This window comes from Chiroxiphia lanceolata, chromosome 3 (genome assembly GCF_009829145.1).
Source record: "Chiroxiphia lanceolata isolate bChiLan1 chromosome 3, bChiLan1.pri, whole genome shotgun sequence".
Lineage (NCBI taxonomy): Eukaryota > Metazoa > Chordata > Aves > Passeriformes > Pipridae > Chiroxiphia > Chiroxiphia lanceolata.
In genome coordinates this window covers 77,812,731-77,840,265 of record NC_045639.1, presented here as the reverse complement: position 1 = coordinate 77,840,265, position 27,535 = coordinate 77,812,731, and the positions used below count along the sequence as shown (strand labels likewise).

The window sequence follows — 27,535 nt, the reverse complement described above, 5'->3', positions numbered from 1 at the left end:
ATTAGACATAAGAAATCCAGTAACAAAAAGAGACTTTATAACCTCTGATTCTCTTTTCCAATAATTTGTGTATGTTCAAGTCGTGACTATGTTTGAAACTGTAAATTATTTTTATAGTGAAAGATGGCATCTGTTATGCCTTCTCTGGCACCTAGTATATACTGTTTTATAAGGAGCTTAGACTGTAGTATTTTATTTGTCTAACTACTATGCAGTGCTAAATGTTTAACTTAAAAAGAAGTTTATTTTAGCTTGATTTTTAAACTGTGATAGCATCTAAAGATTATTCACGTTTCAACCAAGGAATTATGTTGTATGGTTTAGCCAGAGTAAACTCAAGACCCTTAACAGTGCCTCAGCTATAGTGTGAATGACATATCTAAACAGGGCTGTCCCATGGCTTCATACCATCATCCACTGAATGTTTGTTGTTGCCTGTCAGGAATCTCTCAGACTTCATATTCATTTCCCAAGCCTATTATGCCCTTGTTGTCCAAAATCCTGCTAATGTCTTTTGAGAGGTGTTCACATACTACTGGTCACACAAATAGGGATCCAGAGAGAGAATGCTTGCTAAGTAATAGTAACTTGTTCTGATTTTTCCAGTGAATGAAGTGAAAGCTTCGCCTCTCTATAAATCTTAAAAAAAAAAACAAAACCCCAAAACTGAGCATGTCATTACATGTGCCTTTTTAACTTCTCTAGTTACAAAGAAACATAGACACAAAAAAGTACTCTGCTATTTTCCTGGCTAATTTATACACAAGGACAAGGTAATCAGATTGAAGAACATATCCTACAAATCAAAGAATACCAATGTCACTATACCGTAACAGCAAAATTACTTTGAATCTAATCATTCTAAATGAGTACATAAAAGACTACATTTAAATGGCAATTAGAGACACTCTAGCATATTCTGAGGAGAATTAATTAACTGGGTAAGCTAAAAGTTGTGCATTGAGGCTATCACGTAACATTTCTCTAAATTTTCAATTTACAAGGATAAGGCATGTGCTTCTGTCATGGTTAAAGTAGGGTTTGTATTTTATTCCCTTTTTCCAACATTGTTTTGGAGAAACTGTTCCTTTAAGAGCAAACCCCTCACCACAGCTGGGCAGGGGGTGAGTGGGAAGGAGTGAACACTGGTATTCCTGGCTGCTGGGGCAGAAGCAGATCTCCCTCCATCTTGGACCACACCTCTGGCTGGCAGGGAAGAGACAGAGAAAGAGAGAGACTCATTGACTGTCCGAGCCACCACTACACTGGCACCTTCCCCTGCACGCCTGCCAGGGACTTCTTGAAAGGGAGCTGCCCAGGGCCGTGGCAGAAAAATGAAAAGAGAAAAGATATTCTGGAAAAAAAAAGATATTTCTAGCTTTTCTGTTCATTCTTTGCCTACTTTTTCCCCTTTTCTTCAACTATGCCCTTCCCTCAAGATTAGGTTTGCAAAGTGCTCAAGTAGCTTCTGCACAGAATTGAGTGACAGCTCAACTCATTAGCCACCTTGGGAGCAAGTGCTCCACACTTTGCAGGATGTGGTGGAGGTTCATCACAAAAAAATGAATCCATGCCTGAAGTTTTGTCAGCAGTAGAAATTTTATCTGTCTTTTTCAGAAGGTTCTCAACCAGTCAGAGAAATAATGAAAAAATGCACCTGATTTGCTCATAACTTCTGCATCTTTAGGTTTTGGTTATTGCTCTTTCCTCTTTTATTGACTTGAAAATATTTAATTATAAACTTTTTTTATATTTTTACTAAAAATTCTGTTAAAACAACATTGACTAAGAATTCAGCAAGTCTAAGAACTAACTTGTGAACTAACGTGTTATGGAAGTTATGATGGTCTGATAGGAAAGTTGTATGATTATCTAAATTAGCAGAATAATCACAAGACAACAGGCAACTGTGTCATCAAAAAGAAATTGGTTGTGCAAACTACAATGTAAGTGGTGGGTTTTTTTCTAAACAGATGTATGAAAAACTTATGCTAAATTTGTCACATTCCTGTAAAAATTTTTTGTTGCTGGGGATTTTTTGGTTGTTTTTTTTCTTTTTACTTATACAAAATTCAACTCAGCCAAAAGGAAAAAAAATAAACCAAACCCACTCGTGATAAAATGCATACAATAGATTGTTTTAATGATTTTTTTTCTTTAATGATTTCTTTTCTTTCTTGCTTCCCTGTTTGTGGGGTGTAGTTCAAACAATGAAGCACCAAGAAAATCCTTACAGCCTACAATATAGCCAGCTTACTAGCTTATACACTTAAATAATAAACGGCTTACTGAGTTCATCAGGGACTTTTAACTAAACTCCTCTGATGTCACACAGGTTCTGTACAACCACACCTTGTCTGTCCATACATAAATGAACACTTTGAGGTGTCTAATGCACATTCAGACTTTGTGATTGCCAGAACGACTTAGGTACGTTTTCCTGTTGTTATGTAAAGAGAATGAAAAACATCAAGAAAATGTCCAAGCAAACAAAAATAATGAAATTTGGGAAGGAGAGGGGCACATATTTAGTGTTTCTATGTTTTCTAAATAAAAATACAGTAAAATCTGACCACTGACAAATCATTTGGAAAATAATTTTAAAATAATTTGAAAAAACATCTTTGAATTTAAAGCCGACAAGATTCCCATGGTCTTTTTGGTCTTCTTACCTGACCTTCCAATGCAGCAAAGGCCTTTGGATTTAGTGAAAAAATTTTAACCTCTAGCACTGTGTTCAGTTCTGGGCCACTCTCTAAAAGAAAGACATTGAGGTGCTGAAGCGTGTCCAGAGATGGACATGGAGCTGGTTAAAAGGTCTGGAGCACAAGTCCTATGAGCAGTAGCTGAGGGAGCTGCAGTTGTTTAAGTTGGAGAAAAGGAGAAACCTTATCCCTCTCTACAGAGGAGGTTGTAAGGAGGTGGGAGTTGGTCTCTTGTCCTAAATAACAAGCAACAGGACAAGAGGAAATGGCCTTGAGGTGCACCAGGGTGGGTTTAGTTTGGCGACTAGAAAAAATTTCTTCACTGAAAGGGTTGTCAAGCATTGGAATAGGCTGTTCAGGGAATTGGTTGACTCATCATCCCTGGAGGTATTTAGAAGATGTGCAGATGTGGCACTAGGGACATGATTAAATGGTAGACTCAGCCTTGTTGGGTTAATGATTGGAGTTGGTGATCTTAAGCGTGTTTTCCAAGCTAAATGATTACAAGATTCTATGATATTAAAGGTAGAAATGTACAGTAGAACCTGAAAATACTGAGAACTAGGTAGGATCTTTTTTTTTTCCTTTCAATTTTTTAAGCAATTCCATTATTTTAGAATCTTTTAGCCTCATTACCTCAAATCAAACCACCAAAGATGGTCACTGTCTAAATAGCAACATTATTGCACGTTACCACTGCAACACAACTACAATATCACAACCTCTTATAAGGAGCAGTGGACGTGTCCCCTGACATGAGAATCTCTAATGTCTATTAAGCCCCCCAAAGGCTCTCATTTCCCTTGACAAATGAACAGCCATAGTCTTGTCAGAGTCCTCTAATCAGAATCACCGTGTTTTTTCACCAAACCTTATAAAACCAGCTTACAAATATCTGAAAAACTCTCTCACTCCCTGGCTACCCTTATTCCCCCTTCCTGGGAGCGACACTGAGAAACTTCCAGGAGAAGAAATATAAATTGGTGAAGGGAGGATTTGTGATGATAGCTTTTCTGATGGAGTTGCTTCTAAATTAACATCAGAGGAATAGCAGAAATAGGGGTAACTTTCGGTCTGTCATTGACATATGTCATCCAGGTCTGCCAGTAAAGGAGATCTAAGTGTGAAGAGATCAAAGTGTCCAACTTGCCTCTCATCCCTCAGAGTCATTCCTCAAAGGACAAGTCTGGTGGCTGAGGGGGACAGATGGCTTATGTTGCCCCAGGAAGAGCAGATGCCTGCAGCTAGGCACTTCTCAGGCTGTTCACAGACTGGATTTGCCCCTCCATAACTTTCCAGGAAAACTGACCTACCTGTCTGACCCCAACCATGGGCAAGCATGGGTGGGACAGTGTTGCCTTTGGCCAGCTGGAGGATACCAGGCCAAGGTTTCCTTCCCAGGATGCCATGAACTTCACCTCTAAATGCTTGCCTCTAAAAGCCTAGACACATAGACTGTCTGTTTTTGCTAAAGGGCTCAACACTGATGTCCAAAATACAATGTAGACACACATATGCTGACAAAGGAGTTCCCCAACAGCAATCTACTTCTGCAAAATATAAAGGTTACTTTATTATACAGGCGTGATCGTTCACATGTCACTAAAGCCTTATTTACAAAAGCTTGTGACATACTACTCTAAAACTAAATTTTGTGCTGTTTATTTTATTGGTTCCTCAATCTAGTTTACTCTACAGCCACTTAGCATCTCTGAAGACACTAACACAGGAGCAGGGTGCTGTGAAATTGTGGAAACACTCCTTTAAGCAGTAATGTTTAAACAATGCATTAATAACATGTAAAGTTAGTAAAACTATAACGTTAGTAGGTTCTTGTACTCTGTAGAGAGAACAGTTTGATCACTCTGGTTATCTTTATTCCATAGATTCCCTCTTCACATAGACAATTCCCTCCTGATACCCCAAAATCCTGTTCTATAACTGTCCAGTTAAAAATATAATAGGAGAGTTTCCTATGAAGGCCTCAGATAAACTGAAATCATTTTGGTTCAAGTGAAATAATGGAGGTCCCTAAGGGGAATCTCAGATCTCTCTCAGATCTCATGGTTCAAGGATAAAGTACTCTGTAAAGCAAGTGGTGCAAATGGATCTATTCTATTTCTTCCTAAAGCTTTGAGACAATGAAAGCTGATGTGCATGTTTAATTTAATTTAACTGTAATTGGCTGGCAAGAAATAAATCTGGAGGGTTTACTCATAAAATAGAACAGAAGCAGGCATCTCTATAAGCTTTCCAGTTGAAATGAAATTAAAATAACTTAATAACACATTTTCGTTTCCTTTGGACAATGACCCACTAATACCATACCAGGCCTCAACCCAGAAGAAATTTTTCACAGGTTTCTGTAACATGTTCCTAAAGGCCATCATTATATAGCAGGCAAATCCATCCAAACAAAAGACCAGCTTCCAAGAATCCGCAAGACAGAAACGACTCCACTTCTGCACAAGAGTGCTATAGAATCTAAAAATATCTTTACTTGCATATCCTGGTCTCAGATATTCCTACATTTAATGTTGATTGTCCTACTTACTTAAAAAAATATGCTCATGCCTTTGAATCCATTGTGATACTTTTGAAGGAACTTTAATGCAAAAAAGCAACTGTTCTCCACAGTTCCCTTTGGCTTGGAATAGGAAGAAACAGAAATGCTGCCAGAAAGGAAACAAAAAATATACTCTAATTTCTTTAAGAAGGGACTCCCTTCCAGGTTCACAGAAGACAATAACATTTTTAGCAGTGCATGGACTGGAAACTTAAACTGTATGTGTAAGCATTTCATGATAATCCTTCAAAATAAAAATGGATTTAACCTCTTTATCTAAAGATTAGAGTGTTAGATTATTAAGAGATTACAAACACACGACTCCCCTTTAATGAAAAAAAGTAAAAATATAAAGGAAAAGTGTTACTAGAATAATTCACTGATATGAAACTGAACTGATATGAAACTTCTGGGTTTGCTTCAGTAAGTATGGGGTAAGAAAAAACATCACTAATTCTGACAGATTTATCTGTAGAAATTTTTATGAGAAAACTTTCTCAGTTCACACAGTGCTTTAATTCTAAATAGTGCAGCATGAGTTGTGATACTGTGAAATGAAGTTGTCTTTACTAATTGCATACTCTGAACAGAAGTGTGTCTTATAGCAGAGAGCATATCAAATCTGTCTGGTTGATCCTTATGATTCGGAAATGTCACTTTCTACTAAGCACAGAGAAAATAGGGAGGGGCAATAAAGTCGCTCAAAGATAGCAGCCATCCGAAAAGATAAAGAACACGCTGAGGAAAAGCAGACAACAGATTGCAGAGACAGAACAATCACAGATGGAGGCCAGGTGGGTGGGTCAAACCATTTTTTTATAAAAGGTTTATTTTCATATTTAAACAGTACCCCGTTGTGTAAATGTTCAGCAAAGAACTGATAAGAAAATGGATTTGTAAGTGCGTTTGAACAAACAACATGTCTTATAGTCAAGAGGGGCTTATTCATATATAATTAAGGAATAATGTGCATGGCTGAAGAGTGTATGATACTGCAAGTGATTAAATGCCACTGCAAAACAAAGGAGCTAGATATCCAAGGAAGCTTTACGGAACCAGCATGGAGTAATCTCAAAACATGAACTTAATTTTTTTACAGAAGCTGAGGATATTCATCTAACCATACAAAAGCTTTTTTTCACTGAACATACCGTGCGCTTCCACGCTGTTTCTGCCATGCAATCAAGCTCTTTAACTAAGATTATCATGCTTTCTGTTTCAGTGTACACTACTATTACATTTAATCCTTTAAAAACCCCTAAGAGTAGCGCTGTACACATGCAATGCCCAGGTTCACTGGAATTGTGTGCAAGCATAGTTCTCTGCAAATTTCCAAAAACTTACTGGCATTAGTCAGCTGAGTAATGACAGCCCTGAGGGCTTGACCCAAACCCACTGAAGTAATAGGTGTCTCGGACAATGGATGACCTGAATCATGCAATAAAGACAAGGAAAATGAGGAAGATCAAAGGTCCACCTAGACCACTGGTATTTCACAGCAAAGACTGCAGTATAGACACATGAACAATCTCCATTGCATCTTCCCAGCTGCCAGGCATATTTTCAAGAATACTGATATTCCAAGACATTTAAAAAACTTTTAAGGGTTTGTAAACTTAGAATTTCTATTTTAGGGGCTTTGTAATTATAATTTTTTTATTTGTGTCTTGGGTTTCAACTTGTGAAAACTGAAAGAGAATAACTAATATAACATGAATGCATCGACATTCACACTTTTGTTTGGATACAGAGTGCACTTTCGTAGGGATTTCCCAGTTATCCGTGCTTACTGTGTTTTGGTTCCCAGCACAGGAGTCTCTGAGTAAGTGAACTGGTTTGTTTTCAGAGGAAAATAACCAGAAGATGTGCTCCAAGAGTGAAACTAATGCATTCCAACCACAGTTGGATCAGACTAGACCTACAACAAACAACCCCACCCTGAAATTTATAGTGTGGACATCAAGTCCTCAGGATGAACTGTTTTGCTCTACAGTTCACTCCTATTGTTTCACGCTCCTTGCTAGTGACAGAATCATGAGGAGAAAACACGAATTCTTTATTTAGAGAAGGTTTAATTGTTGGCTTTGATTGACAAATCACTACATAAAATATATAACAGAGGTAGAAGTGAATCAGCATCCTAATTGTGAACAATTTGGAACTCAAAGGATTTTTTTGTGCAAGTAATTCTTCAAACAGCTCTGTGTAGTTTGTTAAAAAGACAAATTTATAGATGTTGGTTCCTCGGTTCTCAAGAAGCTGCATATTTCTTTGAAAAAAGAGGAAGATACTGAAAAAGAAAAACAAAAACATTGAAGGAAGCAGGCTGTTATAGTCACAACCAAAGAGAACACAAAAAAGCAAAGAAAATAAAAGATGGTTAATGTAAGTGGGGAGGGGGAGAAAAAGCAAACTTATATAAAGTTCAGTAACAGGCAAGAAGGCCCAGTTTGTCCTTGCATAAGGTTTATGCAGCTCCCAGAAGAAACTGTCCATGCTAGGGAAGTGCCATCACAGCCCATGGCAGAATTCAGTTTTCCACTTAGGATGGAATTTAAGGCTTTTAATTAGGCAGCTCTATTCAAAAATGAATTTTTCATTCTCAAAAGGATGGACTGCCAAGGAAGAAATAAAACATAACTGAAGAAGGTGTGAAAGTCATGGCAATGGCCCAGGGGACAGCAGACAGTGTCACTGATAGAAAGCATTCCCTGATATCTTTCTGGTCTGTAATACATTTCCATCTTCAGTTCTGCTACATTACCCAAAAGCATCTGGGTCCCCTAGTATGGCTCTCCTTCTGCCCCGCTCTTCCAATTTTCTCCATTAAATATTAAAGTCTTTTTCTGAATGATAAAAAATAGAAGTAATTTAACATAATTTAAATATATTTTAAATATAATTTAAATATAAGTAATTTAATTGAAGTTAATTTTATAATTAAAAAAAACTGAACAAATTCAGAGAGCAAAGTGGCTACGGAGGTCCGTTAGGAGCCAGGGAATAGGGCTGAACAATGGGAAACAAAACAGGCATGCAGTCCTCATGTGGGGCTCAGTTCCTCCCCTTCCCAACTTTTTCTAATCACTCAGCCAGATGCATTTCCATTACACAACCCACACCCTTATCATCAGCACACACACCAGTCCAGCAGACCCACTGATCTCAAATGGGTCTCCTCTGAGGCAGTGACAGGAAAGCTATACAAAGGAAAAAGGTTGGTCAACTCTGACACTGAATTTAAATACGAAGTCAGACTGGGACTTGGGCATCCTGAGTATCCTTTGAGGGCTTCAGCAGGGAAAAAAGGGGCTATTGGAAGGGGAAACATCAACAAAAACTGCAGCAATGTGATACAGAGCATGAATATTTTTAGAGAAGTCATCCAAATTAATCTCTTGATCTCCACTGCCCAGTTTACAACAGGCCACAGATTAAATATATTCAGGATGTGTTTTCTCCCAAGATTACAACACCTAAATTTCAGTGTTAATATGTTAGTGCTTACACGTGTACTGTGTAGCTTCATTCTCATTGGAGACTATGGAGACCCAGGACTTAGTTCTCAGTTGCTGAAGGCTATCCTGCGAGGTTCTCAGCTAATGGTCCAAAAGAATATAGGTCTTCTGTGATGCCTGTATCACATCCATCAAACCACTCAAATGTTCTGCATACTATACACCACCTCAAACAAGACCAGACAAACCATGTTTACGAACCCAACTACAGCCTCTTGTCCAGTCAAGAGCATCAAATAAATCCTTCTCTAAGTTACTTGTCCTGGCATGCCAACATATAGAGCATCCAGTCATAAGAATTACCAGTAATCCTCAAATGGCAACCAACTGCATAGCCTCATAAAATACCTCCTGATTTCATATGCAATAAGTTCATCTAGAATCCTATGATAGCTGGGTAGTGATGAGAAATTAGAACAGTAGATTATCCACAATTCTTTAATATAGGTGCCTCTATCAAGTACCAAACAGATCCATACACATAGTGTTGTAAAGCTTTCTATACCTTGTCACACAAAATCTTGGTGACTGTACTGAAATAAGTAATGTATGCCTACAGGGAATGAATGAGATATCCAGCTGAGGTTTGCGTATTTGAGCTTTTGAGTAAAGAACTGGTATACTTTAACTAGTTCTCAAAATTCCAAATAAAATATTGGTGCAGTCAAGCTGTTTGTGACTATGTTAGGCTATTATGACGTTTATGTGGATGATGATGAAAATTAATTTCATATGAATGCAAACACTAGCTGGCAATTTCCTGCATTACAGCAGCAGTACAGATAGGACACACAGTTGAAGAATCTTAATTTGTGGGCACATGTATACCCGTGCACGCTTCACGAGCATTCATATTTCAGTGATACAACTCTCTCTACTGGCCTATCATGCAGCCAAAGATGAATGGTAGGAGTAGCAAATAGTTTGGGTGAAGCCAAGAACAAGTAAACATGCTCAGTTATTAGTGACTGTAGAATGGTATTAAAGACTTTATCAAGTACACAATGATTATTAAGAGAAAGAAAAAACCCTGTTTTTTTTCTTTTCATCTTTCATCTTTCTTCAAACTTTGAAACAAACTAACGTATGACATCATTGAAGTAGCAGATGCAAAAGCCATATATTCGGCTTATTGGCACTATATGCATGAAGCTACAACAAACATTAATTACGGACTCTTCTGGGGGATGTCTTCTGGGGAGTCTCTAATTAATATGCTACTCCTTGCACTACAAAGTGCGCCAATCCCTTTGCCCAGCCACTAATTCTTACGTTGAATTAGTAAGGCACCTTTGTGCATTTTTGTGTCCTTTTGGTTTCGTTATCCTATAAGGTCTGTAAGTGGTTGAAACTCTAATATGCATTTAAGTTGCAGCTTTTAAGACATGATAATTATCGTTAACTTCGTCAAAACAAAATGCCATTCAGAATAAGGAGCTCTAAGATGTAAAAGCAATGCAAAGCTCACTGAAATCTTCCTCAAATGCAGAAAGAGGTTTTGACTATGTGTGCAAACACTTCTGACGTCAGAGTGACTTTACCGGACATATTTGCAAGAATGAGCCCAAATATACATCAGCACTCCAGGCATGCCGGTTTTCAAACAGTAAGGTTCCCAGCAAGAACCTCTAGATGGACTTAAACCAATATATCCTCCAATCTGCACTCTGCACTTATGTTTTTCAAGTAGTATCAGAGATTTCAAACAGCCCATACTTTGTGTTGGATTTTCACTCATCCTCCTTCAGTCTTGAACATAGGACATATTGTGCATTAGCAATCAAAACAAAACTGTTTCATCAAAGTCTGATAATGGGAGCTAGTGAAAAAGAAATGGAATTTAATGTGAAAATAAGTATTGCTAGGGTTGATGTACTGATTGCTTTTTTTTCTTTTTGTTTTTTAACTGAATTCACTTACAGCATCTGCTTTGTATTTGGAGTGAAGCAGCTATAAAATTTTCTGTTAGCCATAATCAGTCTGCAGAATTAAGGGCTACTGCTGTAAAATTTAGAAATACAAATACTTGACCTCTTCTGTGATGATGTTTCTACAATAGCCTTTGGCAGCAAAGCCCATAGTCTAATCGATCGTATAGTAATTGTCCTAAAACTTAACATAAATTATTCCTGACATTGCTTAAGCACATAGCACTTTTATTTACGTCCACTGACATATGGAAACAAAATACTCCTTTTTCCTTTGTAGCACTCTGTAACAGGTTGGCAGACAAGATTTTACATAGATAAAAGAGTTCATGTGTTCTCACCTAATTAAAAAACACAAAACCAACACAGCCCCAAAAAATCCATAAAATATCTCAATCTTACAAATGAAGACAACAAATGCCAAGTCATCCTGGTAGATGAGTAGCTCCCACCAATAAAAAAAAAAGCGAAGCACCTCTTTCAGATGAGAAAATCAGAAGAGAACAGGGGACGAAGGAAAACATCAGACATACCCAAAATGCAAGATTAGGTAGGGTATATGTGGTTTTACTAGTAAATCAAAACCAGTAACACAAAATTTGAGGAAGGGATTGACTTGTGGTATTATCTAAGTCTGTTCTGTTCAGCTAAAGATTTGACAGGTATATAGTCCACTTAATGCAGCTCTTTACATATGCAGCAAAATTTATGTCTCCTGTTCAAATTTTATACCAGTTCTGTTAGACTTAAAAGATTGATTGCACTGCTGTTCTCATGAAGGTCAAAGAGGCAATGCAAACTTCTGTTGCTTTTAGTTCCTAAATTTCTGTAGAGTTACCTTAATTCTGTAGTACTTAGGTCTACTTCATTAAGTCTGTAGCCATACTTATATATATCAATGGAGTGGGAAAACGTAATTTTCTTGTATAAAAGAATAATAAAACATTTGGCAATCCATACATCTGCATTATCTCCTTAGTTTTCCTTTTGCATCAAAACCAGTTTAAAGCCGCAGACACTTTCTTTATTCTCCATTTCTTTAAATAAAATTATTTAAAATTTTCAATGAACTTGGGAAAATATTCCCTTGAAGTACCTATTCCTTGAAAGAATCATAGATCATAGGATAGTTTGGATGGAAAAGGACCTTAAAGATTATCCAGTTCCAATAACCCCCCAACATTCCCACCCCCTGCCATAGGCAGAGAGACCTTCCATTAGACCACCGGCCTTGAACACTTCCAGAGATGGGGAATCCACAGCTTCTCTGGGCAACAGATAAGTTGCCTAGAAGATGAGCACAGTAACTTGTCATCATGGTAATTCATCTTATCTCTTCTAGATTACTATTTTTATATTAGAGAATGTGTATGCTGTTCTTCTAGGCATACTGACATCTTACTGCCTTGTTTTCTTCAGCTTTAATTCCTGGCACTGAGCACGCCAAACCTGTCTGCCAATATTAAATTCCTATTCCCACATTAGGGAACACAACATACTTTTTCAGTGGGTCTGTCTTCATAGGCTCTTACTCCGAAGTGACCAAGCCAACAACAATATATGTGCAACGTGCCTATGTCACATCATGAACAGTGTTCAAAAAGAGAAGTTTAGTCATTCTTTTCATACATTGTTCCAGCTGATGGTAATAGAGCCAAACACAAAATATGGGTTTTACTTCAAAATTATTTTATGCAAATACCTATAAGCCTAATGTATATTTTTGTATCTTTGTGATGACAGCCATCAAATTTGATTTCACATGAAGAGCTGCAGAAAGGTGGATACCCTATTCTTTTCAAATTTCATTAGTCATGATGAAGTACAGTACGGCCTGAAAATTTAGGTCTTATGGCTCTATTTTGTTCTAAGCAGAAGTATAAAGTAGAAGTGGAACAAATCCATACCTGATTTTGAGATTTCATTCTACTTCTTTGTTAACTACAATAGGTGTTTGTCCAGTTTTACAGGCTAAGCAGTTTTCTTCATAGGAGAAAATTATTTAGAAGGAGCACTGCTCAGTAACAAGGGTCCTAAGTCTAAATTTTTATTTTGGATGTATTCCCCACTTTGGCACTTAACTTTGTGACCAGAGCCAACTCAATTTCCCTTGTTTTCTCTATCTTCTCAGGTTAAATAATGAAAAATAGGAGCAAAGGGGGAATATATTCCCATTCAGCATATGGACAGGAGCACCTCAGAATCAACTGATTCCTCTTCTTAAAGTCTGGTTGAAACACGTAGGCATTAATACACTAAACAGCAACAACAGCCTTCAGTAAAATCTGTGCAACTTCAGAATTTAAACTGGTCAAAGGAAAACATCTCTAGAATAGAGAATATTTTCTAACAGCCAATGGAATGAATAACTGACTCTCTTCTTCACCAAAAAAGGAACGAAATGATAAAATTGAGAACACCCTTGCTGTCAGCCATAGGATGTACCTAACAGACAGGCATATTGAAGATAAATGCTTTATTCCTGCATCTTTTTTCTTGTGGATTTCAGGAGACGGCTCTGGAGGTAAGAAGGTAGACAAGAGGCTTTTATTGATTTTCTCTGCTGTACTTGCTCTTGCTACTTATTAAGAGCGGTGGAAATTGCCCATAGCTATCTTTTCCCATGTTTTTTTCTAGCTGCAATACTGTCACTCCTGCCTTTGTTCATGTCCTGGAAAAGTAGTTCCTCTAAGGACCGCTGCTACAGCAGCAGCAGACACCTAAGTCATATAAATGAAGACAGTAAGAGATGTGCAAACACTTCACAATATTCCAAATTTTCCTATAACACCAACAGTCATTTAAAGACCTTCAACCCACAATACCTACAGTTAAGACTTGTCCAAAAGCACATGACGGCAAGAGAGATCCCATAGGATCAGGCTGTAAAAGACTGCCTTGTTTTTAACTGTGGGTCTTTTTTTTCAACTAGAGTAAGACTCATTGCAACTTTCCTTTAAGAATTTGCAACGGTGTCAACAACCGTTGCAGCAGTAGGGACAGCAGCTTTCCAAGCATCTGTCATGTCAGTGCTAGGGCCATCATCAGAAACAGATTATGCTAGACACAGTTGTCCCATGTGAATCAGCAAGACTCAGCCAAATCTCTCCATTCTGCACAGATCACTGATGAAAAAGGATTTTCTTTGAATTGAAGGATAAATGTTATAAGTTCCCTGTATGTACAAGAAAACCCTCAGCATGTTTTACGACTTACTTTCCCTGATTTTCTCCCAATAAATGCACACTCCAATCTGATAAATATTCCCTGCGGAGGACCACGCATTCTGCTGTCCAGACACCGGGTGAGGGGGTGGGGGGAAATTTAAAAAAATCAACCTATGGATGACTAAATATTGATGAGCATGGTGTGAATTCTGAGGCGGCTTGTCCCCCACTCTGACTTCCACTTACTAATTTACAGAGTCTGCAGTATTTAGAGTCACAATGTCAACCAAAGTCAGAAGAAATAGAATTCTAGAAAGCATTACAACCATCATTAGCACTCTCTCCCCGACTACTTATCAGACACATATAAATCTTTATGCCTATGTGACTCACTATGATGAAATTAAATGAGAGCAAGCAGAGCAAATGCATGTCTACTGCTTTTATCTCTAACCTAGTCAGACAGTCATCAATATATTTGAGCTACTGCAATATATTCTGTAATATTTCAGAATATTGTTATCATTTTACCAAACCAAATATCTTTAGTATTCACTCCTTCTACACCTCCACAGTTTTGTAATCGATAGCCCCTCTCCAGCCCAGACTGCATGATCCAGTATTTCATACAACAGTCTCACATACTCCTTATTCTAAAAAAAAAATAGAATTTCTTTTCAAATATACACTTAATTTATGCCTAATATGGTGAAAGGAGAACTAAAATCAGCATGCACAAAGGCAAGGAAGTAAAGCAGTTAAGAGTCAGCAAGGATGTGAAAGCATGTGGTAAGCCTGTTCATAGCTGCATGCATTGTAAATACACAGAAGCTGTAAATTCACACCAAATCAATCCTCCATTTACCCTCAGACATTTTAATCTATTTCCTTAAAAGGACAGGTGCTGATAAAGATTTGAAACAGAGACTGAATTAAGAAAATGACAGGAAAAAAGAATCCCTGCTGCTACAAAACAGCACTCTCACTGGGATTGCATTTCTTAAATATTCTCCTTCAAGGAAAGGAGCGTACCATTTTTTATATTTAGCCTGAGAAGGTGACAGACTGAAATCAGAGTTGCTAAACCCAAGGCAGGTAGTGTGAAATCTAAGGAAGTACAGCACTGGGAACCTAAAAAGAGGAAAGGGCTTAATTTCTTTTTCATCTTTGGAAAATCAGTACATTATTCCAACTGAGCTAACATGCTCAACTGTATTGCAGGATTACAAGGAAGCTGAAGACAAAGGTTTCATTCACAACTCTACCCTTTTACAAGGGATAACCTCCTGCACAGATGTGAAGTCAAGTCACGTCTGATTAAGTTCACTTCTCCTGTAACAGTGGAGAAACAGAAAGAGAAACCTTGATCCTATATTGGTCACTGTCCTGTACATTTTCCAGATCAAAATTTAGTATAGAAAATGGTGCATGTAGATAGTCATTATAATTATGCTAAAAATCACATAGAAATTTTTAAGCTTCCTTCTCCTTTTTAATAAAAATACCAACTTTCTAATAGTAAGTTATGAAATACCTTTAAACATCACTGATTTTCCACCATTCATTTTCTTTTACTACAGGTCATGTTTAAAATAAATCATTCTCTACAGTGCTTAGAAATGTACCTCCTCTTGATGTCTGTCTTATGCACACTCTGCTTTGTGACATCACAATTAGCTGTCATGAAAATGAATGTAAGATAATAATAATAAGCAGAATACTTTGGGTCAACTCCTGGTCCAATTAAACTAAGATTCACACCATTCACTTCACCAAGGCCAAAATTTCACCTTTTAACTTTTGCTAACAAAAACCCAGTGGGAATAGCTGAAAACAGAAAATGGCATCCAGTTTTTACGCAATACTTGATAAATAAATTCAGTAGGAGATTTGGCATTTGTTTTCATGGAAACATGGATGAACCTATCTCATGCAAATAAGCTGTGGTGGCAGAAAAGCATGCATAAATTGGAATATTTTACATAAAGTGATATTTTGCTCACAAAGCTTATGATTTTCAGGAACTTATTAGTTGCACCAGTGGCCAAATTAAGAGAGATAATTCTACAAATAGGCAGAAAATTATTTTGCTTGTCCCCAACTTACATATCATTTTGTTTTTTTCTGAATTTCTGGCAATGCACTGTGAGATTCTATTAATTCTTTGTGCTTACTGAGGCAGAAAAACAGAGTATGAGACTTCTGATCATGTTAGAGGGTTATCTTTTACTACATTACTTCATTTTGTAAGTTTGCCAAACTATGTTTAATCATCATTTCTAATTGAAAATAATAATATAAAATTATCCATATGATACATTAATTAGGACCTACCTCAGACTGAAGCAACATAAAAAAGGGAAAGTGAAATGTAAGACAGAAAGCTGACACTAGAAATATTTTTAATCTGTTTCTGGTCTAATATGTTAATATTTCTCATTTATCACAGAAAAGTATCATGTATGCTGACCTAGCACTGCAACTTTTTGCAAATGCACGACAGCCAGCTACTAATGGCTTTGAATGCTATTAGTGCATTGTGGTGAGAATAAATGTATCAATGACTTCTTAATGACTTTAAATGTGATGCCTCTGTGAAAGTAGCAAGGACAGGCACAAACATAATACACTGTGTTTTATTAATAGAAGAGCAACCATTTTTAACTCCGCAGTGATCCCCTTCAGGCCTGAAGTGCACCATAGGTGATAGTTTTGTGACAAAAATAGAAAGAGATTCTCTGAGTCTCAAAATAATACTCCCCAGAAGGAATTACTTTCGTCCTCTGGAGCAAACAGATTACTTTGGACTCTCGCACACAGCCCCAAACAAATAGCCCATGTCTGAAAAACACATCTCAACAAAAATCTTTAAACTCCCTGCCTAATGAATGATGGGCATACAGAAGGGTTAACTACAGGAGGTTCTCCTTATTATTGGCATTGAAGACTTTAAAATATGAATATTTCCATTTTTCTTTTTTGATTGTTCCTTATAACTTATTATCTTCTTTTGGTATCCTTAACTACACAGCATTTGTCAAACATCAGAAGTGTTTGACAGCTTACCCTTAAAAGAATTCAAGAACAGAAAATTGAAATGTATTTCTCCAGGAACTGATGCTGTACAGCAGTAAGTAGGCATAAAGCTCACGATAACACTACAAGAGCTGGCAAGAGGCACTTCACACAATGAGGCAAATTCAGACTTATTTTATTGTCTAGCATAACTTTACTGAATTCCTGCACTTTAATTTTAGCACAGAATTAAAAGTTGCTCTCTGTTTCTCCCTGTTGGTGCAAAGAAATTCAGTGACTGATGGGGTAATTCAGCAAGAGCAGTATTTGATCATTCCAGGAACATTAGAGGTCATACCATAAATGGGCAGCAGCAAGGCTGTAAACTTCTAAGGCTGTATACTGAGAGAACTGTGCATTACTAAAGTGGAAGTAAAAAATTACATGCAAAATAGAAAATGCAGTGGAATACCATTTTGAAATAATCAGACTGCTATTGCATATCCAACAATTTATTCCTGTTTAGAAGTCAATGGCAAAGAGACAAAACACTGGAACCCATAGCTAAACATTTGATTTGCAAGCTGAGGATCACTGCCGTCTTCACAGGCAGTTATTCCTGATTATAACCATGCAAACAGAATAAGACTTGTTCCTGTTTAGTTTAAAACCTGGATTCCCCTTGACACGCTTGTTCTGCACCAACAATTCCTGTTTTATCCTGCACTCTTCAGCACAGAGGAACAGGTGTGCCCTGACTAGAAACCTTCTGCTGCTCAGTGTAGAAGGATATTTCCTCACTCTTAACCTAAATTTTACCCATAGGGAGACTCCAATTACACAGACATTGGAATGCAAGTCCTGTGCTCCCTGATGTGCTGCATGAGCTGTGAAAGAGTCAGATCTCATGTGCTCAAAGTCCTCTGCAGTCTGGTTGTTGCATTTTATACATGCAGGCAGTAGCAAGATTTCACTCCAAAAGGGCCTCTTCAGTCATATGGGAGAGAGACAACCATCCATGCTAATGGTGGAAATGTGCCTGGTTTGCAAGGAAACGGACGGGTTTGCTATTCACCAGCAATACAAGCTCAGTTTTCACTTTGGAACTTTCAAAGCCTGAAGGGGTTTCTCCCCTCCCCATTCCTCATCAGTGGTAACAGTGTTTCCACAAGTTAAATTCTGTCATTGTTTATACCTATGCAACAAATAAATATTCTCCCACACTTGGAGACATTTTGCCAATGATGGGTTCATATAGGCAAAAGTTGCTTGAACTCATTATGATTAGGCTATCACAACTTCCTAAGCACTCCGGTCTCTGGTGTTTGGCATTAACTAAGATCCTTGGCTTACTCATTCAGGATACATTGATTTATCATAACTAAAAGCATGTTAAAAAAAAAAATCCAAACTGATATGACCAAATATAAAAAAAGAACTTTGCAATTGTTTTAAATGAGGATTTTACCATGGGCTTCACACTGTAAGTATACTTGAGCATATGAAGTTACTAATTTTTTACTTTTTAAATTCATAATCCTAAAACAATTTATAATTTATTTTATATTGCAGTTCTAAGAATCACATGGTTTATTGTTATTGTTGTTTCTGAATGATCATCTAAACTCTGGCTTGAGGAAAAAATGGATTCTAGTCCTTCCAGTTGTAGAAAATATTTTGAAAAGATGATCCAGCTACATTCAGAGACTGAATAGAGGCATACACAGAGATTAAAGAATATTGATGATTTTAGACATTCCCGATGTTTTGGGGACCCAAATAATTTTAGCTACATCAGCTATACAAGCCTGTCTAAAGATTAAGAAATTAAAAGAAAAAAAATAAACAACAGTAAATTCTCAGATTCAGAACCTTTCTTCTTTTGTGCAACTCATCTTCAAAGTTCCAGTTTTTCAGGCACTTAGGGATGGTGAAAAGAGAAAAAGAGACATTCCAACTCGCTTAATGAGAAGCACAGAGCCCAATCGCCTTAGGTCGAGATCATAAATTCAAATCGCATCTTCTTTTTTTTTCTAAAGTGATATTACACAGTTCCTGTCTCTCTTGCCATGTGCATAAAACCCAATGAAGTCTTTTGTACAGGTAATACAAAAATCTAACCTTTGTCACACCCTCCACCATTTGAGGGGAAAAGAGGAGCAGCAGGGAAGAGGAAGGACGCACCTTATTCTCCTCCACTAAATAAGAATATTGCTGCACTTACAAATGAGCCCTTTTTTATTACTTAAGAAAGGCATTTCCACATTCACCATTGATATTTCATTTATTAAAAAAGTGATCTTTTGTGTGCTTGTGAAAGGCACTTTGAAAACTGTTACAACAAAAAAACAAAACAGAGGCAGCAAATAGACCTTAGCGCCTATGAAAGATAATCTCCCAGTAACTTCAAAGGGGCAAGGTCAGGCCTCACCTTTATTCTTGTGCATTTGCATTATTGACTTTATGAAACAAAGGCAAAGCCCTAAGTAAAGAACTCATCATACAGACCAAGGGTGCCTGCGTGATCCTGTGTCATTAGCGACAGGCAGCTCCCAGCCACACACCACATACTGGCTGTTTGCACAGCATTCAGATACCACTTTGCTGTGGTATGCGAGAGATTAAATGCTGTGCCTACCACGGTGATGAAAACTCCTGCTTTCGATTTGTATTCATTCACCTGTTGACACATCCACTGACTGGCACTCTAAGATATAGGGTAGAAGCTGAGAAACACCTCCATCCTCAAACTCAGCCCCTGCCAAAAATCTTGTCCTCAGATTGCGTCTCCTCACTTGTCCGCAGTCTCTCATCACTGGTTTACCTTCTCCTTCTCTCTCCCCAGTGATATATCCCCAGGCTTCAGTTTGACAGCAGGTGCTTTATGCCATTCAGTACTTTCTGTGGGTGAAGTAAATTATGTTTCTGACTTAAAAAAAAAAAAAAAAAAAGAAAAAAAAGAAGCAAAGGCTACCCTTATTAGTAGGTAAAACAATAAATGGTACATTTCATTGAATATTTTTTTCCCCATATGGTGAACTTTATTTGTTGTGAAATCACATATTTTATATCTGGTAGGTTATTTACAATATTTCTGATCTGTCCAACAAAATGGTACATAGCTTAACTGTTCTCTTCAAGGTGATTACTAGTCATATAATCCATTTTTCTACTGATTAGGGGAGATGAGTCAGTACTAAATATTCTATTTCCTCATACAATTGATTTTTCTTCCAATATTATTTTCTCCAACAGAGTTTTGATGGTTATTCTTTATTAGTACAAGTCACTTGCAGATGCGCTAGAGATTTCACACTATGAATTCAAAGACCTTTTCTAGAAGCTCTGGAGAACAAAGTAATTTTTCATATCAAATTCCGCTCTTCTCTTCGCCACTGATGTAACTGTCAATGAAAATCACAGCTATGCTGACAATGCAATACAAATGAACTCAGATCCGTACAGACTATTTCTGCAGAGGCCCAAAGTCCAGAGGTGAAAATTATATATTATTCTAAGCAACAGAACCATCCAAAAAATCTGCAATTGAAGACCTCACCTCTTACAGATGAGATTAATCAGGAGCAAAATCAACCTAGCTCCAAGCAAGAACATCAGATTCCCAGTCCCTTACAGATTTCTTCTATCAGAACCGCCAGATGCAGAAACAATGTCACCAGCAAACTCACTGTTGGTATTGCCAGGCTGATTCCTACCTTCCAACAGCAAGAGAGACACCACCCCACACCCCCACAGCTCACAGCTAGCTGTGTCCCTATCCCCCTAATGAATCTTCTGATGACATTTAGTCCAAAGCATCTTTTGTTCTGTTTTGTTTAAAGAAAAAAAAACAAACCACAAACAAACAGGAAAGTACATTAAACCAAACACTTTCAATTTATATTATTTTTGGATCACTTCCTCAGTGGCCTGCCCATGGAAAGCTAGCATTTTGCAAACTTTCAACTAAAATAAGAACAATATTCAATACCAACAGGATGAAATGAATCAATCTGCCCATGGCTTAATTCACAAAGGCAAATTTCTCTTTCACAGTCTCATCCCAGAAATAGGAAATAAACTTCTGTTCTTCTGTATCCATTTCTGCTGGAGGAAAGGGCAAAATAGGGTCAGTTTGTTGTTTCTTTTGGCATTCTACACTTTTCACAGGATAAAGCCTGACAAAGGGACAGACTATCAAAACTGAGCCAGAAATGAACCGATTTATAGCAGAGTAGTAAAATGAAAATATGACTCAATCTGGCTATTACTCAATATAACTTACAGAAGAAATGGGTCTTTGTAAAGTCTTAAACAAATTAACTTGCTTGCTTAGCAGACTTAGGGTTTGTTAAAGGCCCACTGAGGTGCCTCATTGTTTTCAGTGCTCTCTGGCTCATTGTTCTTTCCATGTGGTTCAGTACCTGGGTGTAATTCTGTATTTCAGAAAATTTTGTCTAACTTCAGGTATTTTCACAATAATTGTAGAACAGATTGAATAAAGGATTGGAGGGGGGGTGGGGGTTGGGGACCTGAATTAATTTATCTCGACAAATTAGTCCTATCAGATACCCCATTAAAATCAGTCTCAGACTAAAATTAGCCTTTTAATCATCTGAGCTACGTGACTGAACCATCATATGTCACAGACAGCACACAAATAACCAGAAGCTAATGAAATGCAATACTGTACCTCAAACAAAATTAATCATCGATTTCTTAAAATTTTATCCAGAAACCTGAATTTATTTATCTCCTTTTTTTTTTTCTTTTTTTTAAATCCCATCTGGTGGGAGTTAATATTGAGTAAAGGCATACCAAAAAATCTAGCTTGATGAGTTTCTAAGGAAATCTGTTACTACAGGAAATATGTTCACTTCTCTAACAGGTACAAACAAACACAACTGATGGGAAGAACACAATCAATAAAATAGTTTCCAAAAATACTGGGGCTGTTTATCTTAAGATCAGATGTGAGTGATTTCAATTAGATGCAGATCTGTTCTGGTATTTCTCATCTTTGCCAGCTTGTCAGATAATTGCCTCCCAAACAACTGTAGTTATCAGGCTTTCTCAGTTCAACTATTGACTCATTCTTTGACCAAAAAAAAAAAAGAAACCATGGCTCTTGGAGTTCTTCTTCAAAACAAAGGTATGGATCACAGCCTGAAAGCTGCTAACTATATTACAATCATAATTTAAACATATTTTTAATACCAATACCATGGCATAATAGAGACTTTTCTAGATTTCTGTTACCTGCTGCCGCATTTTGTACACAGAGGGGGAAAAACATGGTTGTGGTGAAGGTCACTGGTTGATACAGCTGAAAGTTTTTATTAATAATGACTACTCATCCTGCATCTGTACTTTATTACTGTTATTATGCTTATCTCTCATAAGGTAGGCACACTTGAGCCAGAATTATAGCTAATTTACAAGAAAAAATAAACCAAATCAAACTACTTTTCACCTCCCATACATGATACATGTTTATACATTTCCTTAAATCAGAACCACAGGCTGCTGAAAAATAGCACTGTGCCTTAAAAAGAACCATAGTTTTCACCCCAGAGTTGCAACATATGTTTAACACTGACTTTTACACAAGAGGAGTGCAGATGCGTTCTGTTTGTAGAGATCTGTGGTAGGTTTGGGGATCTGTCTGGGTGAAATGCACTGTATAAATACACAGTTATCATCAGTATGCTGTTGTCGTAGATAAACTTCTGGAAAAGTGGAACCTATAAGAACTATTCAACTTTCTGTAATTAAAACAGTATTAGAATAATCATGTTTCACCATGACAAAATATTACTGGAGACAAAGGAAAATCTTAACTGTTGCCTGCAATAGGCCTTTCAAAACAAAAGCTGTACCCCTGAAAGCATTTTTTTTAATTTTTTATTTCAGTGATATATTTCCTTTCATGAAGGTATGTTGCGAAATAAATGCTATTCTTCATTGTGCTCTAAAAATGTCTGCTTTGAACTATTTAAACTATTTTAATTACTCACTGTTTTATCAGCATAAATAAAATTTGCTCATTGACCCATATATTTCTTATCTAAGTGAACCAAGCTGCTTCTCCCTGATCACTTAGTGCAGGTTAGCCGGGCTTTGTGAGCAGCGTATAATGATATGCAAACTAAAACCATAACTTTGTCAATTTAAGGTCAAAAAGGCCTATTTGTGGTTATTATGGAAATCAGTTTAAATGCGAGGTGCCTAAACAATGCGTCTTTGCGTACTGGCTCAGCAAAAAACCACAAACAACCTGCCAACATCTGCTTTTTGAAGTGTCAGATAACATTATTTCCAGGATGACATCAAGGGCCTTCATTGGCTATGCATAAGGTCAGTGAATATTAACTTCATTTACACTTGGCTGAGAATTGGCTGGTGCCAACAATAGAGGTTTAGATCCTCTGCTGAGCAGGGTTAAAAACTGACAGAAAGCTGCCATTGAGGAAGATGGATGATCGTACTAGCTGACCCTATTCCTCCCCAAGTGTCACAGCTTCAGCCTCTTTTCTATCTCTGCAACAAAAGACCCTCTCTGAGCTTCCCAGTGGCCTTCAGCTTTATTGGTGCTAACAGGCCCAGACATTTTCATCGATTGGATTCTCTACCTCTTAAACACAAGAGCTTGCCCTCCCTGGCTAGCCAAACCTTGGCACAGATGTCTTTTTTTGTAATTGCTTCTCTGCTGTCTGTTGGGAAGGATGCAATCGGACAGGCGAACATCATGTCAACACAGAAAATGCTTCACCATTTATCTCAGTTTCCCAATGGCATTTTAAGGAAAGTGATATGCTGCTTGCCTGGGGGTCAGGGTTTAACCCTTCAACAGCTCAAAGTGTCTATAAACACAAAAAAGAAAGTTGCTGTAATAAAATTCTACTGTATTTGTCCTACACATAGTTTACAAATGATGAATTAGTTTGTTCTCCAATCAAAATATTTCAAATCTACGTCTCTAAATGCACACAAATCAATTTAGTGTTGTTACTATGTATGCTTCTATGTCAGATCCTAAAGGGGCTATTCAGTCAAGTTCAAAGTATACATTTAAGGCTTGAACAGTTAATAATGCAAACATCTGTAGAATTTCCAGTCTATTTAAATCCAAGGCCACAAACCCAATAAAAATCACAAAAATACACTAGGAGCTTAAATGGATTAGAACATATCTATAGCATGAAATGAAAACAATCATTCTAACATTTGAATGACAAAATTACTCAAGAAAGGATATAAAGGAAATATAACAGAACTGTATAGAATGCTTCAGGGTTGAAGAAAAACAAAACTGATGTTCTTTTATCTTTTTTTTTTTTTTCCAAACATCTGCTATTGGACATTGCTGGCAAAAGAGTAATGGATTTGACAAGTCGGTTGTTTGATCCAATACAGCAATTCCTGTCTTTCTGCATACACCATGGAAACACCCAGCCTCCAATCATAATTATATTTTTTTCTCAGATTCTGGGCTGCACTGCATGTGCTCTGTGCCAGACTGATTATTCAAAGCCACCTTAAAGACACTGCAGCTAGCACAGGACTGGTCTATCACTGAGGTGCAATCAACAGGATTACAGCAACCCTTGCTCTGTCTAACATAGAATTATAGCTGGAAGTGAAGAACATGGATTAAAGATCCCTATTAACACTCAAGGCTCAAGTTATATAGCAGCGACTGGCACAACTCTCAGAACTAGTAATGAACAGATGAAAAAACAAAGGGGTAGGAAGACACAAAAACTGATCCTTTACAGATATATGGGGTTTGTATTAAATATTATGGAACAATGTTCTCAAATATTAAGGTAGAAATACCAAATACAGGGGAGGTCACAAAGTAAGGGGGGAAAAAAGCAATACAACCTAGCAGCTCATTCTATAAAGGTGAATGGAAATATCATCCACCAAAACTATCTCTCTGCCACAACATAGTGTGGCAAGATGGATCAAATTATTTCAGTCCTCCAGTAGCGCTTGTAGTTATAATTGAGGGAGGGGATTGGAGGGAGTGGGGGTGGGAATGTCATCAAGGAAAAAGTCAAACATTTTCTGCTGTAGGAAAGGGGAAAATGGTACCATTTTCAAACTAGCTGCTATCAAAAAAAAAAAAAGTTTACCTCAGTCATAAAAACACTAGAAAAGAAAACCTAGTCATAACTCAGCCATAAAATGAAAAGATGTACTATGAAAAAATATGCGTGAAAGTAGCTGAAATGATTTTTGAAAATACTGTAATACATATATTTCTTGGAATGAGGCGTTTATTGCAAACAGCCTACTGCAATATAAAATAATGCAATTGTGTGATTGTACACCAAGATTCATGATGACTTTTTTTTTCTTTTTTTACACTGCTGCTGGAAGGGAATATTGCCACAGTAATGAGGAAAACACACATTTTTCATATTTGTAGTAATTCCTATTAAACAAACTGCTTTTAGCAAGGACAGCAAGACTGGGCCCTTGCTCTTTGTGTTAATAACAGATGGTTATGACATGAGGCCAATTCCTGTTTTTCTTACTCTCACAAGCAGTCCTAAAGGACTCTTTTTTTTTTTTTTAAAAAAAGAATAAAACAAGCAAGATTTTACCCAAGGGAAAATAAGCAGTTTTACAACAGAAATGTTTCTGGTGCCCTTTTCCACTGGCCACATTGGAACACCTTGCCAACCTCAAAGGAAGCTTTAAGAAACCCCAGATGCAGGTACTTAAAAGAAACAGAGAAAGAGAGAACTGGCACATAAATATGAAATGATAACAGTTCTCAACAGATTTCCACAATACGCTTCAGAAACTGCTATCAGGGACAGAGATTGGCAAGGGATTTCCAGGAGCACACTACTTCCATCTGGACTGGGTGGAACTACAGTGTCTTCCAAAGCTGAAAGTTATGGGGATTTTAGAGAAGACAAGACAGATAACTTTCAGAGACGTGTAATAGCACAGGAGAAAAACAGGAGTTTTTCACCCCATGGATAATCACAGGAAAAGGGCTCCAGTCAGAAGATGTTCTTTTCCATCACCTTAATGAGCAGCCCTCCTTCTGTTTTGGTTAATAAATCCAAGTCAATGATAATATATTTGTAAGCATATTCAGAAAATTAAAATTTAGAGCAATTATGAGAAATAAGTATCTGTGAAGCAGGTGCTTATCATACGTTGCAGATGTCCAGGCTGCTCACGTACACAGGAAAGTATCATCTCTCTAAAGGGCTACAGTGTCCATAAACCACCATACTGTGTTTCTTTAGCTAAGTAATACCACTGCTGTACGAGCAGGTGCCTACCACAAGAAGCAGGAGTAGCTCAGCCACTGTTCCCATAGCACACAGCCTACCCAGCCTAGGGCAAGTGTAAGTTTAATGTGACACACTAAGAGCTTGCTTATATCCTTCTCTAAATGGAGGTATGAGGGTGCCATAAGGGTGTTTTCGTTTTATTGAACATAAATATACTACCGACTCAATGAAATGGAGACAACTGGTATGACTGCAGATATTTAAAACTCACTTCTGAAGAGATCATAAAGATTGCAAGACTGAAAAGCCTCTTCCATCTCTGCATTTAAAGGAAATATAAATTAGGGGTTGGGGATTTTCTTCTAGCTAATGAAAAAATTACATTAGTATATCTTTTAAGTTAAGTATGTATACCACTTTATAAAGCAACATCAAAAATATTGCTTCAATCTCTAAATATTTAAGCACCTCAGTCACTCACAGCCAGAAACAGCACAATGACATGTTACCCATATTTACCAGATCAAACTAAACTCTTAGTTGGTGACCACAATGCAAGAAAGTGAAGGTATAACTTACAAATCAAGTAAGTCTAGGATACATGGAAGAATACCCTCCCTTTAGAAAGAAGGGCAGCCCAAGAAGATCTTTTTGTGTATGTGGAGCTGATCTGTAATGTTTCTATGTATTCAGATGACCCAAGCAGGTTGTTTGTGCATAGTCCCAGAACATGTCTATCAATCAATGTCAACATTCTTCCAAGCTACACTCTGACTGGCAACTGACAGTCAGTTATCTCCTGAATGTTAATTAGTAATGAATACCCTTGTCACTGCTTAAATACACAAAATATCTTTAAATGGTAGAAGTTTAAAAATGGGGTTTGTTTTGTGAGAACAGGGATTGCATTTTCATTTAGTCCTTGTATTAAGGAGAGAGATAAAATTCCTCACCTAAAGATTGCACATCATTTGTGCTATCAACATGTGCTTTATTTTCTAAAAACCACTCATGTCTACTTGTGTCATGCAATTTGGAATCTCATACTCCTGGATACATAATTTTTACAACAATAATACACAATACAGTGACTGTATCTCTAAATATGACAGAAAATCTTTAAGATAAAAGATCAAAAGTATGTCATTGTCTTCTCCTCTTTCCCACTGGCCCAGGGAAAAGAAAAAGTGTGTTTTAAAAAGATGTTATTTCTCTCTCTTGTTTACTAGCATTATTCACTAGCAATTACACTGACAAGACTTTTTTAATAACAGGCTATTTATTTCAGCTGACAAACTAAAGCAGACAGACAAGCATACACGTTGTAGAGCCACAGAATTGTACCTTTTAATCAGAAAATTAAATTATATGTA

General features: G+C 37.2%; 1 protein-coding gene across 9 annotated transcripts in view; it reads right to left on the bottom strand.

Moving 5' to 3' along the window:
* The window catches only part of EPHA7 (EPH receptor A7), a 164,538-nt gene that overhangs the window by 115,237 nt on the left and 21,766 nt on the right, over positions 1-27,535 (bottom strand). Inside the window, exon 4 of one of the 9 annotated variants that reach the window (XM_032682787.1) lies at positions 19,707-19,828. The exons of the other annotated variants lie outside the window; for them this stretch is intronic. Coding sequence (XP_032538678.1) covers positions 19,791-19,828 — 38 coding nt within the window. The 3' untranslated portion in view covers positions 19,707-19,790. Of the gene's footprint in view, positions 1-19,706; positions 19,829-27,535 lie in introns of those variants that run through there. 9 annotated transcript variants of the gene reach the window in all.